General features: G+C 46.9%; 1 protein-coding gene across 4 annotated transcripts in view; it reads right to left on the reverse strand.

The window, feature by feature from the left end:
- Glt1d1 (glycosyltransferase 1 domain containing 1) overlaps nt 1–15,448 on the reverse strand; it is a 62,695-nt gene extending 47,247 nt beyond the window's left edge. Inside the window, exons 1-4 of one of the 4 annotated variants that reach the window (XM_015505620.2) lie at nt 15,253–15,442; nt 14,045–14,193; nt 5,530–5,635; nt 1,284–1,335 (exon numbers count right to left, since the gene is read on the reverse strand). In XM_015505620.2, coding sequence (XP_015361106.1) covers nt 1,284–1,335; nt 5,530–5,635; nt 14,045–14,193; nt 15,253–15,386 — 441 coding nt within the window. In that variant the 5' untranslated portion in view covers nt 15,387–15,442. Of the gene's footprint in view, nt 1–1,283; nt 1,336–5,529; nt 5,636–14,044; nt 14,194–14,308; nt 14,455–15,252 lie in introns of those variants that run through there. The other 3 variants (XM_015505618.2, XM_015505619.2, XM_048785909.1) reach the window with 3 other exon arrangements.
- Nucleotides 15,449–16,840: the final 1,392 nt, after the last annotated feature.

Below are 16,840 nucleotides of genomic sequence, written 5' to 3' on the forward strand. Positions count from 1 at the left end.
CGGGCTCAGAGGCAGCAAACTCAGCTTGCAACTCAGCCAGCCAGGAAGGGCCTCCTCTGAGCGCACTGTCACACGCCCTCAGGAGGCCGCAGGGGTGCTGTGGACATGCTTTCTCTTTCATCCCAAGACTTGCAAACATGCACTAAGGTTGGTGCTTCAAGGTTGTCCTCAGAATCGCTTCAGTGAGGAATTATGTGATGCTGGGTAAGTGGGTGGTGGTGACTCACCTTGCTGTCCCCACTCACCTTGCTGTCCCCACAGTACAGAGGGCCAAAGATCCCTTAGCATTATCGGAGAGCAGGATTGACCCCATCTGGGGGTGACTAGCTTAAGGAGGCTGAGTGAATGTCAACCAGGGACAGGATAATAAGCTAACAGCCAGGGCACTTGGCTAAAGCCTCCCGAGACTCCAGGGCTGCGGGGATTCACCAGCTGCAGGGTTCATCTGTTTTTGTTGCTAATTCTGAGCTTGACAATTAATGAATCTGCGAAAAAGTGCAGCCTGAGTCCTGGCCCAGGGGGTGTGGTGACAAGGGCTCTGTCCTCGCCCCTGGGCAGCCCTCTCCAGGGCCTGGGCTTTGAGAACTGGAGTTGTGTAAGGATGGGCAGAAGCCCATGGAGTCCTACCAGAGGGGGTTGCACCTGCCCATGGGAAGGGCGTGGGCCCTGTGCAAACCCACAGGCTGGGACAGGGACTGGCTGCTGGCCCACCACCAGGGAACAGCCCTGCCCACTAGAGGAGACTGGGCATGGCCTTCTTTTTGCAGGCACCCATCTCTGCTGCCTTTCCTTCCCCGCTGAGGACTCTGCCAGACTCCCCCCAACTCACTTCACCTGCCCCAAGTCAGAAGGAATACAAAGTCAATAAATAAATTAACCTGCGGATCTGCACAGTTCTGACTCTTTAAAGCTTTCTAAGCAATAGCCCTGGGAGGCTCCCTCTGCACCTAAGGTTGTTACTCAGGGATACGAGGCTGCCGCAACATTTAGAATGCAGCCTGTAAATCTCCCAATCTGAGATCATAAAAGAAAATAGACAAAACATTAAAAGATTTGACTACTGGGCTGTTTTGTCATTTGATAATAACATAAAAACAATCAGTGAAGTTTTGAGAGGATCTGCACGTAAAAAAAAAAAATCCATGTATGGGAAACATAATGCACTGTTGTGAGCCCCGAGGCACTGTCAAGAGGACCCTGTCAACTCCAATCAGACTGCATTCCAGCCCCCCAAGGCTGCGACTCACCCGCACAACCAAAGACAACACCAGATAAACACGTACCCACTGCGTCTGTGCCATCTCCTTCATCGACTCCGTGAAGGCGACAGCAAATCTAGTAAATGAACAAAAATAATGGAGACAATTAGGCCAGAATTCAATTAACAAAACTGTGAAACAGCTCCTTGGAACAAATGATGAGAGACAGGGTAAGGCACTGAATTTAAAGTGCAATCAATCTTTATTACTTGTGGTCACTGACCATTAGGTTCACACTCCACTCACATCAAAAAAGTTGCTTGTGGAAGAAGTAAACCAAATGATGCTCAAAACTTCCTATTTTCTTATTATTCCATGCAAGGTCAGAGAAACAGGGGTAGAATTAAAGCCAGCAAGCCAGGTGCAGGAGAGAAGCAGGGCACTTGGCTAAAGCCTCCCTGAGACTCCAGGGCTGTGGGGATTCACCAGATGGACAGGAACACCTATGTGTTATTTTATTGGATTTGTGCATTTGTTTATTTACTTATTTTAACCAGAGATTGAACCCTGAGGTGCTCTACCACCCAGCCCTTTTAATTTTTTTTTTTTTTTTTTTTATTGTGAAGCAGGGCCTTGCTAAGCTGCGGAGGTTGGTTGGTCTCAAACTTGTGATCCTCCTGCCTCTGCCTCCCAAGTCACTGGGATCGAAGATATGCACCATCATGCCCGGCATATCTACATTTTGATACAGTTAAATACTTCTTCAGCAAATGTGCAAGGGGCTCTTAAGCTAAGAATGAGAAGATAAGGTGTTCATGAAGTTCTTGTTTGTCATGAAGTACAGAAATATTAACAGATACCTCTTAATGGAAATGAATACCACATTCCTAGGTGGGAAGGATATGAAGATGTTCCTTTTCACCAAGTGAGATGAGAATTCAATAGCAGTGCAAAGGGCATCCTGGCCCATCGCCAGCTACTGCTGTTCACCCAGGGAACAGGGCTTCAAGGAAGGCTGCCGCATGACCAGGACCAAGAAGACCAGAATTCCTGGAGGACTTCATCCCAGAGGGCACCTTGAGTCAAAGGCTCGGGAGACCATGGTGGGCACTGGAGGCCGTCCATCATTCCTGCCTGACAACGTCACTATTCCAGGCAAGCAGGCGCCCTGTTTCCGCCCTCCTCAGAGAGGACGCTCTAGTGTGTGGAGCCCTAAGGCCCTGGGCCAGGAAGGAACTTGAAGACAGCAGCCCTCTTGTGAAAGGTGTCCAACAAGGACCCTTGCACCTTGGTTGAATATTGGGTTTACCCACTTTGCCTTGTGATTCTGTTTGTTGAAAACATCAATAGTCAAGACTACAGCTCAGAAAACTACAGGTGGAATTACCGGTATTTAGCTAGTGCTGACCTACCAAACAGCAGAGCCACGGCATTAACCTAGGAGGTGCAGTTTTCTAATCACGAAATGACTTTTATGCCACTTCATTTCATGTCAACCCTCTCTTGATCATTGATTTAACAATATTTTCCCCAATAGCTTTCTGAATGATGCTCCATGAAATGATTTCCACAATTTTGCGGATACTTTTCATTTAATTTTGAAATTTATAAAATAATTGCCAAATTATTACTATATTATAATATTTACAAGCTGAAGATTGATGCTAAATTAAAATTGGACACTATACTATATAGAAAAAAAAGGCTAACATATGAAAGAAAATGTTTGAGCTATTCCCTATAGAAAAAATGCACTGATTTAAGAATTATTTGATGGAAGATGAGACACCACAGAGTTAGGCAAGGTCCGGGCTTTGCTTTATAGAACAGGGACTCTGGTGTCAGCCAAGACCTGTTTGATGCCTGCAAATTTCTTGCCCACTAACCTCAATCAATGACCCCCAAATAAAAATCAAAATTGTTTTAATAACAATGTAATGAATAATACTAATGATAATACCATTAAGATGGATTCGCTCAGTATTAGTTCTAGTAAACAGAATTATTTTTCTTTAAAACTGTGTGTTAAAAACCACATGATTCTAGAGGTAATAAGTGTTTGGAGCATGAGACCACCACAGAGAAACCCTGTAGGACGGCTTCCCTTCAAGGCGGCCCCCAAGGGTCAGCGCCTTCGTCCTCTGGGGGTACACATGAGCATGCACTCAGAATGTGGGTCTCCATTTTCAACAGGCTGCATTTCCATCCACTTGGGCTCAGCAAGTCCTCAAGAATAACAGGGTCCCGGCATTCCCTGGCCCAAGGGGTGTCCAAAGACTGCACCCACATTACACAAATAGGCTGCCCTGGGGGGTTGGGGGTGACCCAGCTACATAAACACACAAGCATTCCAACCTCCCCAGGGCTCGACAGCCAGCAGACGTCATGATGAGCTACAGAAAACTGACAACTGGTGATTTATCAGGCTAAAAACCGATTATCCGGTTGAGTTTTCTTTTGCTTTTACAGTGACATGAAGATTAAAAACAGTGGAAAGGACCCGCAGGCAGTCCCTGGATATGGGGTTGCTCTACAGAGGTGAGCCTTTCTCAGGGCAGCCAGTGGGGGCCTGGGAGGCCTAATGGCACAGGCCCGGCCTCCTGGATCCCACAAAGCCTGACACTCACCTCAAAATGTGTCGTTAGCTTAGCCCTCTATGTGTACATGTGCACATTCACTTCTTTCAATTAACCTCCTCTTTCTTCCAAGTTGGCATGGAACAGTGGAAGGCACCTATTGCTGCTCTAGGTCTGGCTCCTCGTATAGCTCTGTAGCATTCGTTACGCAGTAGGGTCCAACTTACTCCAGGCTGCTGTACAAATACGATTACTGCTAGGGTTTCAATACAAAGTGTCCCCCAAGATTTATGTGTTGAAGGCCTCTCCCTAATGCAGCCATGTCCAGAGGGGAAGTGTGGGGCAGTGAGTGGATGAGGGCTCTGACCCCACTGGTGGTTCATCCATCGATGGATTCGTAATCTGAATGGACTCCTGGGATTGGGTAGAAACTGCAGGAGCAGCTGAAGGGACCCAGCTGAAGGAGTGGGTTCTGGGGGCATGCCCTTAAGGACTTCATCTTGGCCCTAACTGGTCCTCCCTCTTCCATCCCTTGCTTCCTGGCTGCCAAAAGCTGAGCAGCTTTCCTCGGCCATATGTTCTTCCACCACGATATTCTTCTGCCCTCCCTCAGGCCCAGAGCACGGTGCCAGCCAGCCAGACTGAGGCCTCTGAAACTGTGAGCCAGAGTACATCTTTCCTCCTTTAAGTGGTTTCCATCAAGAATTTTGGTCAGTGATGAAAAAAGCTGACAATACAACCATTTTCTAAGTATGCCTTGTTAAAAGACAAAATCACAACCAATTTAAAGACTGTGATGGGCTTTAGTTAGATTCTAGGATCAGAAATGCCTCTGTAAACAGGGCAAGCATTCTGATGAGCTGGGTAAGGTCCATCGGCTTGACAGACAGGAAAGGCCCTCAGCAACTTAGTGAGACTCTAAGCAACTTAATGAGACCCTGTCTCAAATTAAAAAAATAAAAAGGTTTGAGGATGTGGCTCAGTGGTAAAGCACCCCTGGGTTCAATCTCCAGCACCAAAAAAAGAACAATATCACATGTGATCTTTTGAACACCTGGGCAGGAAAGCTCTGGAAGTGATTCCAGCTGAGGTTCTGACCTCCCCACCTGGGGGTAGAAACCTGTGCAGGCTTACTGGAGGCTGCAGAGATGGAGCTGCTATCCACATTCAGCATCTGGGGACAGAGGCTTGTCCCCCAACCCCACAGGACTATGGGATTCCTGGTCCCAGGTCCTCACAGTGCCACCTTTGAGCAGCACCCCACAGCAGCGGACAGACTTATACTCCTGGTGCTCATGGTATGGCTGGGAGTGGCATGACTGAGCAAAAGACTGAGCTGCGGTTTAGGAATCCAGCAGGTGGCCTGTCTTGCAAAGGATGCACAGAGCTCAGGAAGTGACAGGCAGGAACCCTGCAGGGAGCAGCTGCTGGGAAGAACCTGAGGCAAGGAGCACCTCATTCGTGGGCTGATAAAGCAAGAGTTCCCTGTGTCATCTGAGAAGGCAGCAGCTGTCTTTTATGCCACGGGGACAGTCTACAAGAACCCACCCAGTATTAAGTGGAGGCCAAGGGCCCGGAGTCAGGTACCTGAGGATTCACGGCCATACACCACCGTGGCACATGAGGGGAGAGGTGCAGGGAAGCTGGTTGCCTGTGGGTAGACGGGAACTGCCTAACAACCGCTCTGCTCAGTCTTTCAGTGAATCCCATGCAAGTGGGTTCAGTGTGGGACCCGGGAGCTTCTCGGGGGTTACCTGGCTTCCTCGAGAACTCTCCCCATCACTTCGTTTTTTTCCCTGTGGTTGGCATCCTCGTTTAAATCCGTTCCCCCGAAGATGATTCCAAAAGGAATTTGATGACCTGGGAACCGGTGACAGGAAACAGGATTTAGCTTTGGAAACGTCCCCAGCAACCCACCCCAGAGGATGAATGGAAAGCTGCCATTTCAGAGCAAGGGGCTGTACGGAGCAGAGGAGTGGGTCTCAGCCCACAGTGGCAGCTCTGAGATCCGTCACCGGAGATGCCAACCACTGTGGCCGTGACTGGCTTTTGTTTTTTCAATTAATTTGCTTTAAATTTTATCAGATGAAAAATATTGGTAGCTACCGTCTATCAAAGCTAAGTTTATCATTTCTGGGAAACAAGCTCATCTGCGACCATCGAGGTTTGTGACAGAGAAAGGGGCCTCCCAGCTTAGAGCTGTCATTTGTCATCATGCCAGCCAGCGGCTGAGGGGATGTAAGAGACATGATCCCAACCAAGTCCCCAAGCAGTATGCAGCACAGCAGGAGGGATAAATCACAGCCACAGGGCTGCAGTGGGAACCAGGTACCCACAGTGCTGAGCACTGCAGGCAGGAGGGACCCTGAGAGGGCAGACACAGACTCCCAGCGGAGGCCAAGGTTGAGGGAAGCACAGGGCGAGGCTGTCCCCGGCTCTGTCGGGAACCAAGTCATAAGCACCAAGGTTCACAGATCAAGTTCAATGATGTGCTCATCACAAGCGACTCCCCTGCTCCCTGAAAGGACTTCCAAAGGTCAATTTAGTGTCTCCAAAGCTTCTACGGCTTGCAAACCCGCAACAGGTCAAGTCCAACCAGAGTCACCCTGGGATTTCCCACACAAGCTGACCCCTTTGAGTGTGTAAGGGAGAGATACTGAACTTTCCTTTTTATCAAAAGAATTGTTTTCATCATGGAAATTAGCAGATTCCATCTTTCTCTATCTATCTAGATTGCTCTCAACCTAGAATGTCACTGCCAAGAATTCAGCCTCAAGATACTGAGCAGAGAAGTAATGCAAGTGCATGCGATAAAGGTGCTAGAAGAAGGAGAATCTGAGACACAATCTAGTGATCGCCGATGGAGACAATCCTTGTTTTAGGAGGGGTGTGTGTGTGAGTGTGTGTGTGTGTGTGTGTGTGTGTATACTCAGAAAAAGTGACAAAATCTACTGCTGAGTGAAGAAAACAAGCATGTGTTGGTCAACACAGTGTGTGTGGCCGTGATAAACATGTCTCTACGCATCTAACATCTGTGCAAAGACACTCGACACAAACTGCCGCGGCCTCTGGGAAGACCTGCCAGGCCCCAGGTCCTAATGGGTAACACTGACGTTCACTTTCCAATGCTTTATGCTGTTGGAATTCCAGACTGTGGACCTGTTTGAACTTTCCCAAGATACAGAGACAGAACAGGAATGAAGTGAACCTGGTTCCCCGAGGCAGCAGGTTTAGGTCTTGAGGCAGGTGCTCATCCCATGTAGGAGATGCTCACCCCATGTGGGAGGACATGACTCTCTGGGGACCAGCAGATCTCTGGGGGCAGTAGGGCAGCCAGTAGAACTGAGGTTGCTAGAAGCTGCCTGCAGACCGGGGAGACAACCCTGGGCTATCCCAGTGGCCCATCCTGAGGGTGAGGAGGGAGGCAGGTATGTATGGGTCACACAGGGAGACTCGAGAGCCACAGAGGGCTTGGAGCTGGAGGAGGGGCCATGGGGCGAGATGAGAACTGACCCAGGAGCCGCTGGGGGTGAGCACTGCCTGCTGAGCCCCTGTAGCTTAGGACCTCCAGGTCCATAGGTCTCCAGAACTGTGGGACAATGAATGGGGTCCTGTGGTACCTTGTCACGCAGCATTAGGCAGCCAATGCAGCCTAAGCCACCAAGGAAGTTCCCTTAGCAAAGACTGCTGGTGAAGAAGGCAAAGGAGGAGAGTGGGAAAGCCTTTCTCAGCACCTAAAACGCTGCTTCAGAGGCAAGCAAGGCCCAGGGCCTGGCTGACACAAAGAGCCCCTGCTGCAGTGGGGGAGGCGCCAGAATTGGGCTCCAGTCCACCCTGGGCTCCAACCAGCTCCACCTGGAAGACGTGACTTAGGGCAAGGTGCTCATTTCTCTGATCCTCGCCCTCTCCCCAGAAACAGAGATGGTAATAATTAGCTGGTTAACTGACTGGTTGCTGAGACCTTAGAAGAGACTGTGCACAACACGCCGGGTTCCCAGCAGACGCCACGAGGAGAGCTAGTCTCACTGTGCTTTACACCAAAGACATTCGGATACACCAGTCCAGAAATTGTCTGAATTACGTTAGCACTTAGAAGAATGGAACTTGAGCTATTTCACCTACTTATTTTTCAGTGCTCATTTTATAGTTAAGAAAAGGAAGTCCTAAATAAGTTGCAGGTTAGTCTTAATCGCAAGACTTTTAAAAACTCACCATAATTGTAATTGATAAGTTCTAGAAGCCCTTTTGGACCTTTTCCTTTCTGCAGCATGATGTGTGGAGAATGCATTTGGAAAGCTATTTTTATTAGTGTACATATGTATGGTGTTTTGAAATATGTGCGCATTGTGGGATGGCTAGATCAAGCTCATTAACACACACATCACCTCTCTGACTGGTCATTCTGTGGTAAGGACATAAAAGCTATTCTCCAGCAATATTCAAGATGCAACACATTGCTGTTAACGACAGTCAGAATGCTGCACAACAGATCTCCAGTCTCTTCCTTCTGACTAACTGAAGCTAGAGTCTTTACCAACAGCTCCCCAGTGACCCCACGGCAGCTTCTGGAACCACAGTTTCAGCCTCTGCTTCTAGGGATCCTGAGATTCCACAGGTAAGTGGGCTCCTGGGGGATCTGTCTTTCTGTGTCTGGCTTATTTCTCTTAACAGAATATCCTTCTGGTTCATCCAGGTGTTTGCAAATGAGAGGATTTTCAAAGCTAGAATCCCACGGGTATATACACCCATTTTCTTTATCCACTAATCTACGGATGGACAGTGAAGTCAATTCCCCATCTTGGCTGTTGTGAACAATGCTTCAGTGAATGTGGGGTGCAGATGTCCTAAGGAACACAGGGGAGACCCTCTCCAAAAGTGTATGCTGTGGTCTACTCACCAGTATTGCTTACAGTTGAGGGGAAAATGGAAATAGACGCAACCTTTCCTAGCCAACCATACTGTGGAAGACCACTCAAGGACAGAAGGAATGGTCTAAACATCGTGTTAGATAGAAACAGATAACTGAATTATGACATGACTGTAATTTTAAAAACGCCCACAATCTGCAGAGTGAGAGCCAGAGGGTGGGCTGGAGGAAGAGAGCTAGTCGGATGCCGGGTTTCACTTTCGGAAATCACCAATTCCGTTTCCTCTGCACAAATGCACGCGGGGGCTGCTCCAGCAAGTAGTTAGACTCCTTCTTGATCAGTCACCTGAGCCTGTCGGCTGCCCTGTTAGGTTCAAGCCTGAGTATATTTTCAACAAGAAACACAGGAGGGCTTCATTCACACAGGGGACTGCCAGCATCAAATGTCCTGGAAAGTTATCTCTCACTCGCTGGTTAAGGCCCCTGAAAGGAGGCCAGAAAGCCAGCTGCAGGGTGGCAGGTGTCACAGCCCAAATGAGAACAGCTACAAGGGTCCCTTATTAAACACTCCAGAGACTGACTGCAGTGTGGACAGGCCCAGAGGGAGCAATGAATGTGCCATTTCAAAGTTCACATTTGTACTGTTTTATGAAATACTACCACTATTCCTGCAGTATATCTGCAAGGCAGACCAATGTTGCTAAGGTGCTATCCCTTTGTCTGCATATTTGTTCTAGCGACTTTCTTACCTAATCATGCCCTCAGCAAACACTAATTTTAAAAAGAAAAGTGAATTGGGAACGGAGCTCAGTTGATAGAGTACTTGTCTCACATGCGCAAGGCCCTGGGTTCAATCCCCAGCACCACAAGGGAAAAACAAACAAACAAAAAGTGAACTTGCACTTGTCCAGGTTAAGGTCTTGCTTATGTTGAATACACACAGCCACACACCCATGGCTTGTTTTCCTCCAGCAATATGTATCAGAAGCTTAGAAATGCCTACACCCTAAGATCACTTTTAGAAAATTCTAAAGTAAGTGAGATGAAATCTTTTCCAAAAGAATATGTAAACATCTGTTCATCAATACACTGTTTATAACTGAGGGGGAAATAAGATGCAATCCTTTGACAACAGAGGCAATGTTCTGATAATATTGTTAGGTAAAAATAAGTAACTAATCTAAAAGTACCATATGACTACAATTTAAACATACACACTGTGCAATATGGTGGGAAACCGGAGCAGCATTTTGAGTATTTCATATCTGCTTAGCCCCTAGTCAGCAGCCCACAAACATCTTCTGAAGGTAGTTGCAAGTTTAGATTGTAAGAATGTATCTTTTTTTGCAAACTTGATTTTTTAATAAAAATGTGAAACAAATAAAACCAAATCACACACAGACTCTGGTCCTTTCTGCCTAAAATCGCAGGTGCCACAGTTTCTTCCTTGCCTTTTTATATAGTTTCCAAATCACCTACTAATGTAATTTCTGAAATCAGTGAATGTATATATTTAATAAAAGACTATAAAAGTTTCATGGTGCATGGAGTAGAACTGAAGTCCAGGCAGTTAGTAACAGTGTAGCACCTGCTGATGTGCAGAACTGGCTCATGAGTACTGGGTACTTTGCCTGGTGAAAACTGCATGGCCCAGCAATAGGCTTCTCACCGGCCTGGCGGGCTTCTATTGCTTTTCACAGGTTACACTACCCAGTTTTACTTTTTAAAAGATAGCCCTTGGGAAGGATGATAATTGATTTCCATAATGAAAAAATGAGCAACAGACGAACAAATAAAAGCTGAGCCAAATTTACTCTGAGGGGTGCTGCCTCTGGTCTTAAAATTTGTTAGGTGGTGCAATAAAATTGGTTAATTGATTTTTTCCTCAGGGTTGTCTGGGGGTGGGGGGCTTGAGCCCCACAACTCTTAAGAGAAGCAAACCTAATTTCAGATGTCTTTGTGTTTGTTGAAACAGAGGTCAAGAAAGGTAAAACTGAAAAGAACCCAAGTTCAAAGAAAAAAAGCATTTTTGACTAAAGTGTGGGGAATAGGTCCTTGCTCTTCTGCGTAGAATGTGAACTGGAATAACCTTTCTGGGTAGCAATTTGTCAGTGTCAATCAAAATTTAAAATAATAATAATAATAATACTGTCCCCTGGCCTACAAGTTTATCTAGGAATTAGTACTACTGATAGCTCTCATAATGAAGTTAAGACATATAATCAAAGGTACTACAACATTGCTTAGAACAGCAAAACTCAGATCTTCAATAAATATGTGCATTCTTACAGTGAAATTCAGGTTGAGTAAGCCTAATCCAAAAATCCAAAATAGGAAATGTTCCAAAATCGGAAGCTTTTTGAAGACTGACATGAAGTCACAAGCTGGAAATTTCCAATTCTGACCTTACATAACAGGTCACCAACAAAAGGCAGGCACACCACAATACTCTACAGAACTACCTTCAGGCCATGAAATAAGGTGTATAGGAAATATAAGTAACTTTTTAGACTTGGGACCCATTCCCCAAATATTTCATTATATATATGCAAATACTCTACAATTTTAAAAAATCTAAAATCACAAACATTCTGTCCCAAGCATTTCAGAATAGGAATATTCAACCTGTACCAGGCAGCCACTGAGAGGGAGGCTGACATAGTTATGCAAGTAGGGAAGGTACATAAGGAAACATACAGAATAACCTAACTTGTAGGAATAAAATATATTCCACATTGCAGGAGAAACAATTTGAAAGAAACACCAGGTATAGACGACATAGACAATACCTCTTGCAGCCAGGAGGATTCCAGATTGGGCTGAAGGGCATCTGCAGCTAATCATCGGCAATAGCCTCACATGCACCTGTGAGCCAGAGCCGGCACAGGCCTCTCTCTGGCTCCAGGAGGAAGGTTACCCCTACACATTCTGGGATAAACCTCAGACTCTGCCGCATCCTACGACACTTAGAAGAGACTTGGGGTCCTACGCTGTTCACAGAAAAGCATTCTCTGGGAATAACACTTTCAGAAGCAGGGTCCCCGCTTCTGAAAAGAAATCACTTCTGACAGTGAGGGGTCCCAGAAACAGGACAGCAGGTACACTCTTGAAGGTTCACGAGCTACGATGCCCATACCAAGACATGCACTGCAGAGGCTGAAGTAGAAAAATTCAAAGACAATTTAAGGTCTATAAATTGAATACTTCAAATCATGGCATTTCCAAGAGACAGAGGAGGTAGAGTTGCTAGGGTTCCCAGGGGTGGAGATGCCCCAACTGTGTGGCTTGAAGGAGGGGCATCTACACAAACGTGCAAAAGGCCTACATGGTGGCCAGTATCCAAGAGGGTTACCTCCTTGCATATGCTCTGCCTAGGACCCATGCCATATAGTGCCAGGTAACCAACAGGACTCCTGTTGGGCAGTTTCTGAGGCTGGGTGGTAGAAGACAAAGTGACTACATTTTCTCTCTTGGGTTGTTCTCTCTGGGAGAAGCTGGCCACCATTTCTGAGGACACTCACATGTCCCTGGAGAAGTCTCGTCTCCTGCCCATAGGTGACTGAGCCGCAGTCATGGATATGACCCTCCAACAGCCCGGGTTAACCCAACAGCCCAGGTTGACAGTAGCACACAAGAGCCCCTAGGACAGAATGTCCAGCCAGGCTGCTGGCAAGCGTGTCGCTGAGAGCAGCTAAGTTTGGAGGTTATGCAATAGTAGGTAACTAACACAGTAGATATATTTCTAAAAGAATCTACATGAAAAAAATACTAGCTGGCTGCCTCTGGGGAGGACAAATGAGGCAGAGGGGACAAGAGGCAGGCAAGAGATCCCCTTTCATGCCACACCCTGGAGTCAGGCCTTACTCCAAGCTGGGGGAATGTTTTGCCATGCATGTTTTTATTTAACAAATAAAAAAGAGCATGAAAGCAGAATGTCCCCATATGTGGAGACAGCGTCCCAAGAGGCTCAACTGCAGAAGTGAGGAGAACCTCACCTCATCCTTGGCAGTGAAACTTCTGAACACCGAGGAAGCCTCACATATTTTGTGACCAAAAAGTGATCCCAGCATGAGTGCCATAGATAATGGTGGTCTACAAGTGACTGCTGTCCCCTGAAACACACAGCCAGGCCACCAATTCAAGAAAGTCCTTCCTGGCTCAGTTAACACAGAACACCTGTCCTGCCCCAACTCGGGGCTATGCTCTCAGGGAAGCCATGCAGGCTGGGCGTATTACAAAACCCACCATCTGCAAAAAGGTCAAGACTGAAACAGGAGAAAAGAAGGAGAAAAGAAGGACAATGTGCACCTCCTCTGGGTGTCCCAGGAAGCAGCCTGCTGGGCTCCCGAGGGGGCAACAGTCTCTGTAGGGATGTCCTGCTGTTGTCCTCACTGGTGACACTGACGGAGAGCTCATCCTCTGCCATCAGGTTAACCATCTGTCACTCTGCATCAGGCAGAGATGTCGATCACTTCTGTCCAGTACAAAAGAGCCCCAAAGCCAAGGGCCCCATGACCTACTGGACCTTCATTCCTTTTGCAATTAACCTAGTGATCTTATTCTGACATTATTTCCTGAATTGCCTGTTTCAACCCAATTCTCACAAGTGGTCTAAATTAGCTTTAGCACCCTCGCGTTTTCCTCATTAATTAATAAGCTGAATTAAAATCTGTCATAAGGACTCATGTGTAGAAAAGATTCCCAAAAGGTACACTTTGAAATAGGAAGTACACATGGAAACAGGATGGCCCTCTTCACAGTAAAGACAGTTTCAACGTCCACTTGTTCTGTGTGGACACAGCGACCACATTTTGGAAAATTGCTCAGAAGAAAAACAAGTGAAGAGTTCCTTGAACTCCTTCCACTTGTGAACTGGATAAACAAGGTGCACCACTGTGCGCATTTCTGGAGTTCCGGGTGCTCTGGGTTTTCAGCATTCCCACTGTTTTACTTTGGAAGAGTGTATTGTCATTTGCTTTTTCATTGCTGTGACCAAAAGACCCATAAACAATGATGTAGAGGAAGTTGGCTCTGAGCTCACGGTTTGAGAGGCCTCAATCTATGGCCAGCCAACTCCACTGCTCTGGGCCTGAGTGAGACAGAGTGCACTGGGGGCAGGGGAAAGCTGCTCAGGACAGGGCAACCAGGAAGCAGAGAGCTCCTCTCACAAGGGACAAATCATAAACCCTAAGGCAGGCCCCCACCATGTGACCCACTCCTCCAGCCACACCCCACCTGCCTACAGTTACCTCCAAGCTAATCCATTCAAGTGGATTAGTTCCCTGACTGGGTCAAAACTTTCATAACTGAATCATTCCACCTCGGAACTTTCGTGAATTGTCACACAGGAGCTCTTGGGGGATAGCTCACAGCTAAATCCCAACAAAGAGCAGGAGGGTTACCTTGTAAGAGTCGGCCTCCCCTGTAGAGGTGAAGAGCCAGAGCTGCCTCCAAGTTCTCAGCCGCAATGAGGTCTGAGACTTCAGACGGGCTTTCAAAGTCAAAGGCGTCTTTCAGAATGCACATGTGTCCTGCCGCTTCTAGATGGTCCCTGTGTCAAAAACAGAGAGATGGGGGAAGATGAAGGAATGCGGACATGCCACAGCTCACTCCTGTGATGGGGAGTTTAAGTCAATTCTACAAGTAATTTTTATTTCTGAATTGACCTTTAGAGGAAATCTGCTTTGAAATCGAGAACGCAGCTCAGCGTCTAGGACAGCAGCGTTTGTCCACCAGTCTCTGATACAACAGACTGTAGCCAGGACAAAGGTCAGAGGGCCAGGGCTAATTCAGGCTGGCTTGGCAGACTTCAGACGTGGGGTCCACTCTGCCATCTCCAGTGACATGTGCTGAACAAGAGAGTTCCTTCTCTGTTTCTTTGACTCCACGTGTCACTTTTTTCTCTTGCCCCTTTATTGTGGATTGTACCCAAAATCTGTCTTCAGGCCGCTGTTAGTCACTTCTTAAAAAGGACTTCAAAAGTCACCTATTACCATGACTTCAAAACTACTTCCTGGCCCTTCCCTTCTACCTTCAGAAAGAATCCTTTCAAACACATCTCTTCCTTCTTCCCACTTTAACTCAGTTCCTGGTAACATAAATCACACATGCAGAAAAGAACTATTCAGGATGATACCAACAGCACAAATGAGAAACTGGGGGAAAAAACTACCATTACAACACATACAAAAGAAAAAAAGCTAATTTTCTTTATATATAAAGAACTTTTATAAATCAATAAGAAAAAGCCTAATAATCCAATAGAAAAATATAGTTGGCATAACATTGCAGTTCACAGAAAAACAAAAGCAACTGGGATTTTATTTATTTTATTTTATATATATATATATTTAGTTATAGGTGGACACGATATCTTTATTTTATTTTTATGTGGTGCTGAGGATCGAACCCGGTGCCTCACGCATGGTTGGTGAACGCTCTACCTCTGAGCCACAACCCCAGCCCCAACAACTGGGATTTTAAATGAAGGAAATGGAACTCAATTTCATAACCTTTTAATGTAAAATATGTATAAAGACCAAGAAGTCTTCCTACGACTTCATGAAATAAACCCTCCTGCACACTATTTGTGAGAGTAGATTAGACCAACCTCTTTGATGGGTGGTACAGGAACAAGTAGCAAATCCAAAGCACACAAGGCTTCTGGCCATGACTCCATGTCCAGGGACTTACTCCAGAGGTACATTTAAATTGTGTGCAGAAACAGGCAGCCAGGAACAGCATCACCACTGTGTTTGAAAGAGCGGGACTGAAAACCACCACCCAACCTGATCTTCTGCCACTAAGAAAAGGCAGTGAGTTGGGTCACCACAAAGCAACTCAGAATGAGCTCTAGACTCATGGTGAGCAAAGCAGAGAACGCCTGTGTAGATTCTGTGTTGCCCAGGGCATCTTGAAGGAAATCCAGAAAGGCATGGTAACATCTGTCCCAACAGGAGATAGAAGCAGGAGAGGGACTTCCCACTACATTCCCTTGTCCTCTTGGGGATTTTTGCTGTGTGCATGCATTATAATTCATAATTATTTGAGATGTGTGTGTGTGTACATGTGTAGGTGACACTCAGAGCCAACTCTTTGCCCTGATTAAAACCTCCAACAGCTCACAGTAGCCAGTTCAATTAAACCATGTGAAAATGAGGTCCCTCTTGGTCTTACTTAATGAATAACCTGACTGCTGAGCATGTCCCCACTGCAAAGTCCAAACACCCGAGCCCAGCTCAGGCAGGCCCCACCTCCAGCCACAGCCCACAGCTGATGCCACCCATGGCCAGCCCTGCCTTCCACCCACAGGACAGCTGACTAGCCAGCCACCTGGCCCCACCTCCTGCCATGAATGCTGCTGAGAGCCCTCCTCCCACTCTCTGCTCTGGGTCTCCCCTTCTGTATCCCCGCCACACTCTCTCCCTGGCACTTACACCCTATGTGCTGCAATTATATGAATGGTGGAGTCACAAGTTGGGGCTCTGGTGACAAAATGAGCAAATAGGTGATAATCAAATACACTTAAAATGACCCTTGAGAATTCTCCTAAATCACCCAGACAGCATGAGAGTCTGCCATGCAAGCCCAACAGAGCCCTTTTTACTTCAGCTCATTATGTCCTTATCCAAACAAACTATCTGGCTGCCTGATGTGGAGGAGAAATATTTCACAAAATCCTAAGAGTTAGAGTCGAAGAAAGAGGAGGAGGAAACTGAGGAAGGAGAGAAGGGAGAGATGCGAGAAGAGGAGGGAGGTCAGGAGGAAGTGTAGAGGGGAGAAGAGGAGGAGGGGAAGGATGTGCAGAGCAGGAGGAAGAGGAGAAACAGTAACGGGTAAAAGCAGGAGGAGGAAGAGAGGGAAAAGGAAGAGGAGGGGGTCATCTTGACTCTTGGGCACTGTGACCCTGCTAGGTTTGGTTGTGGTTTCAGGGTGACCCCCTAGGCTCATGTGCTGAAATTCAATCCTGACTGTGAAGTACCAAGGTGGAAACTTACTCAGGTGTTTAGAAAGGGCTCTGGGAGGCCAGCAGATCACCTAACACCGTGAGGTGCAGCCCTCATGATGGAGTACCGGTAATTACACAAAGAGGGAGATAGCACAAGGCACACGCACGTGTGTTCCCTGTCTCTTGCCACGTGATGCCCTGAGCCACCTTGAGACTCTTCCTGGGAGAAGGTCATTAACCCCTCAACCCT

This window comes from Marmota marmota, unplaced genomic scaffold (assembly GCF_001458135.2).
Source record: "Marmota marmota marmota unplaced genomic scaffold, marMar, whole genome shotgun sequence".
Taxonomy (NCBI): Eukaryota; Metazoa; Chordata; class Mammalia; order Rodentia; family Sciuridae; genus Marmota; species Marmota marmota.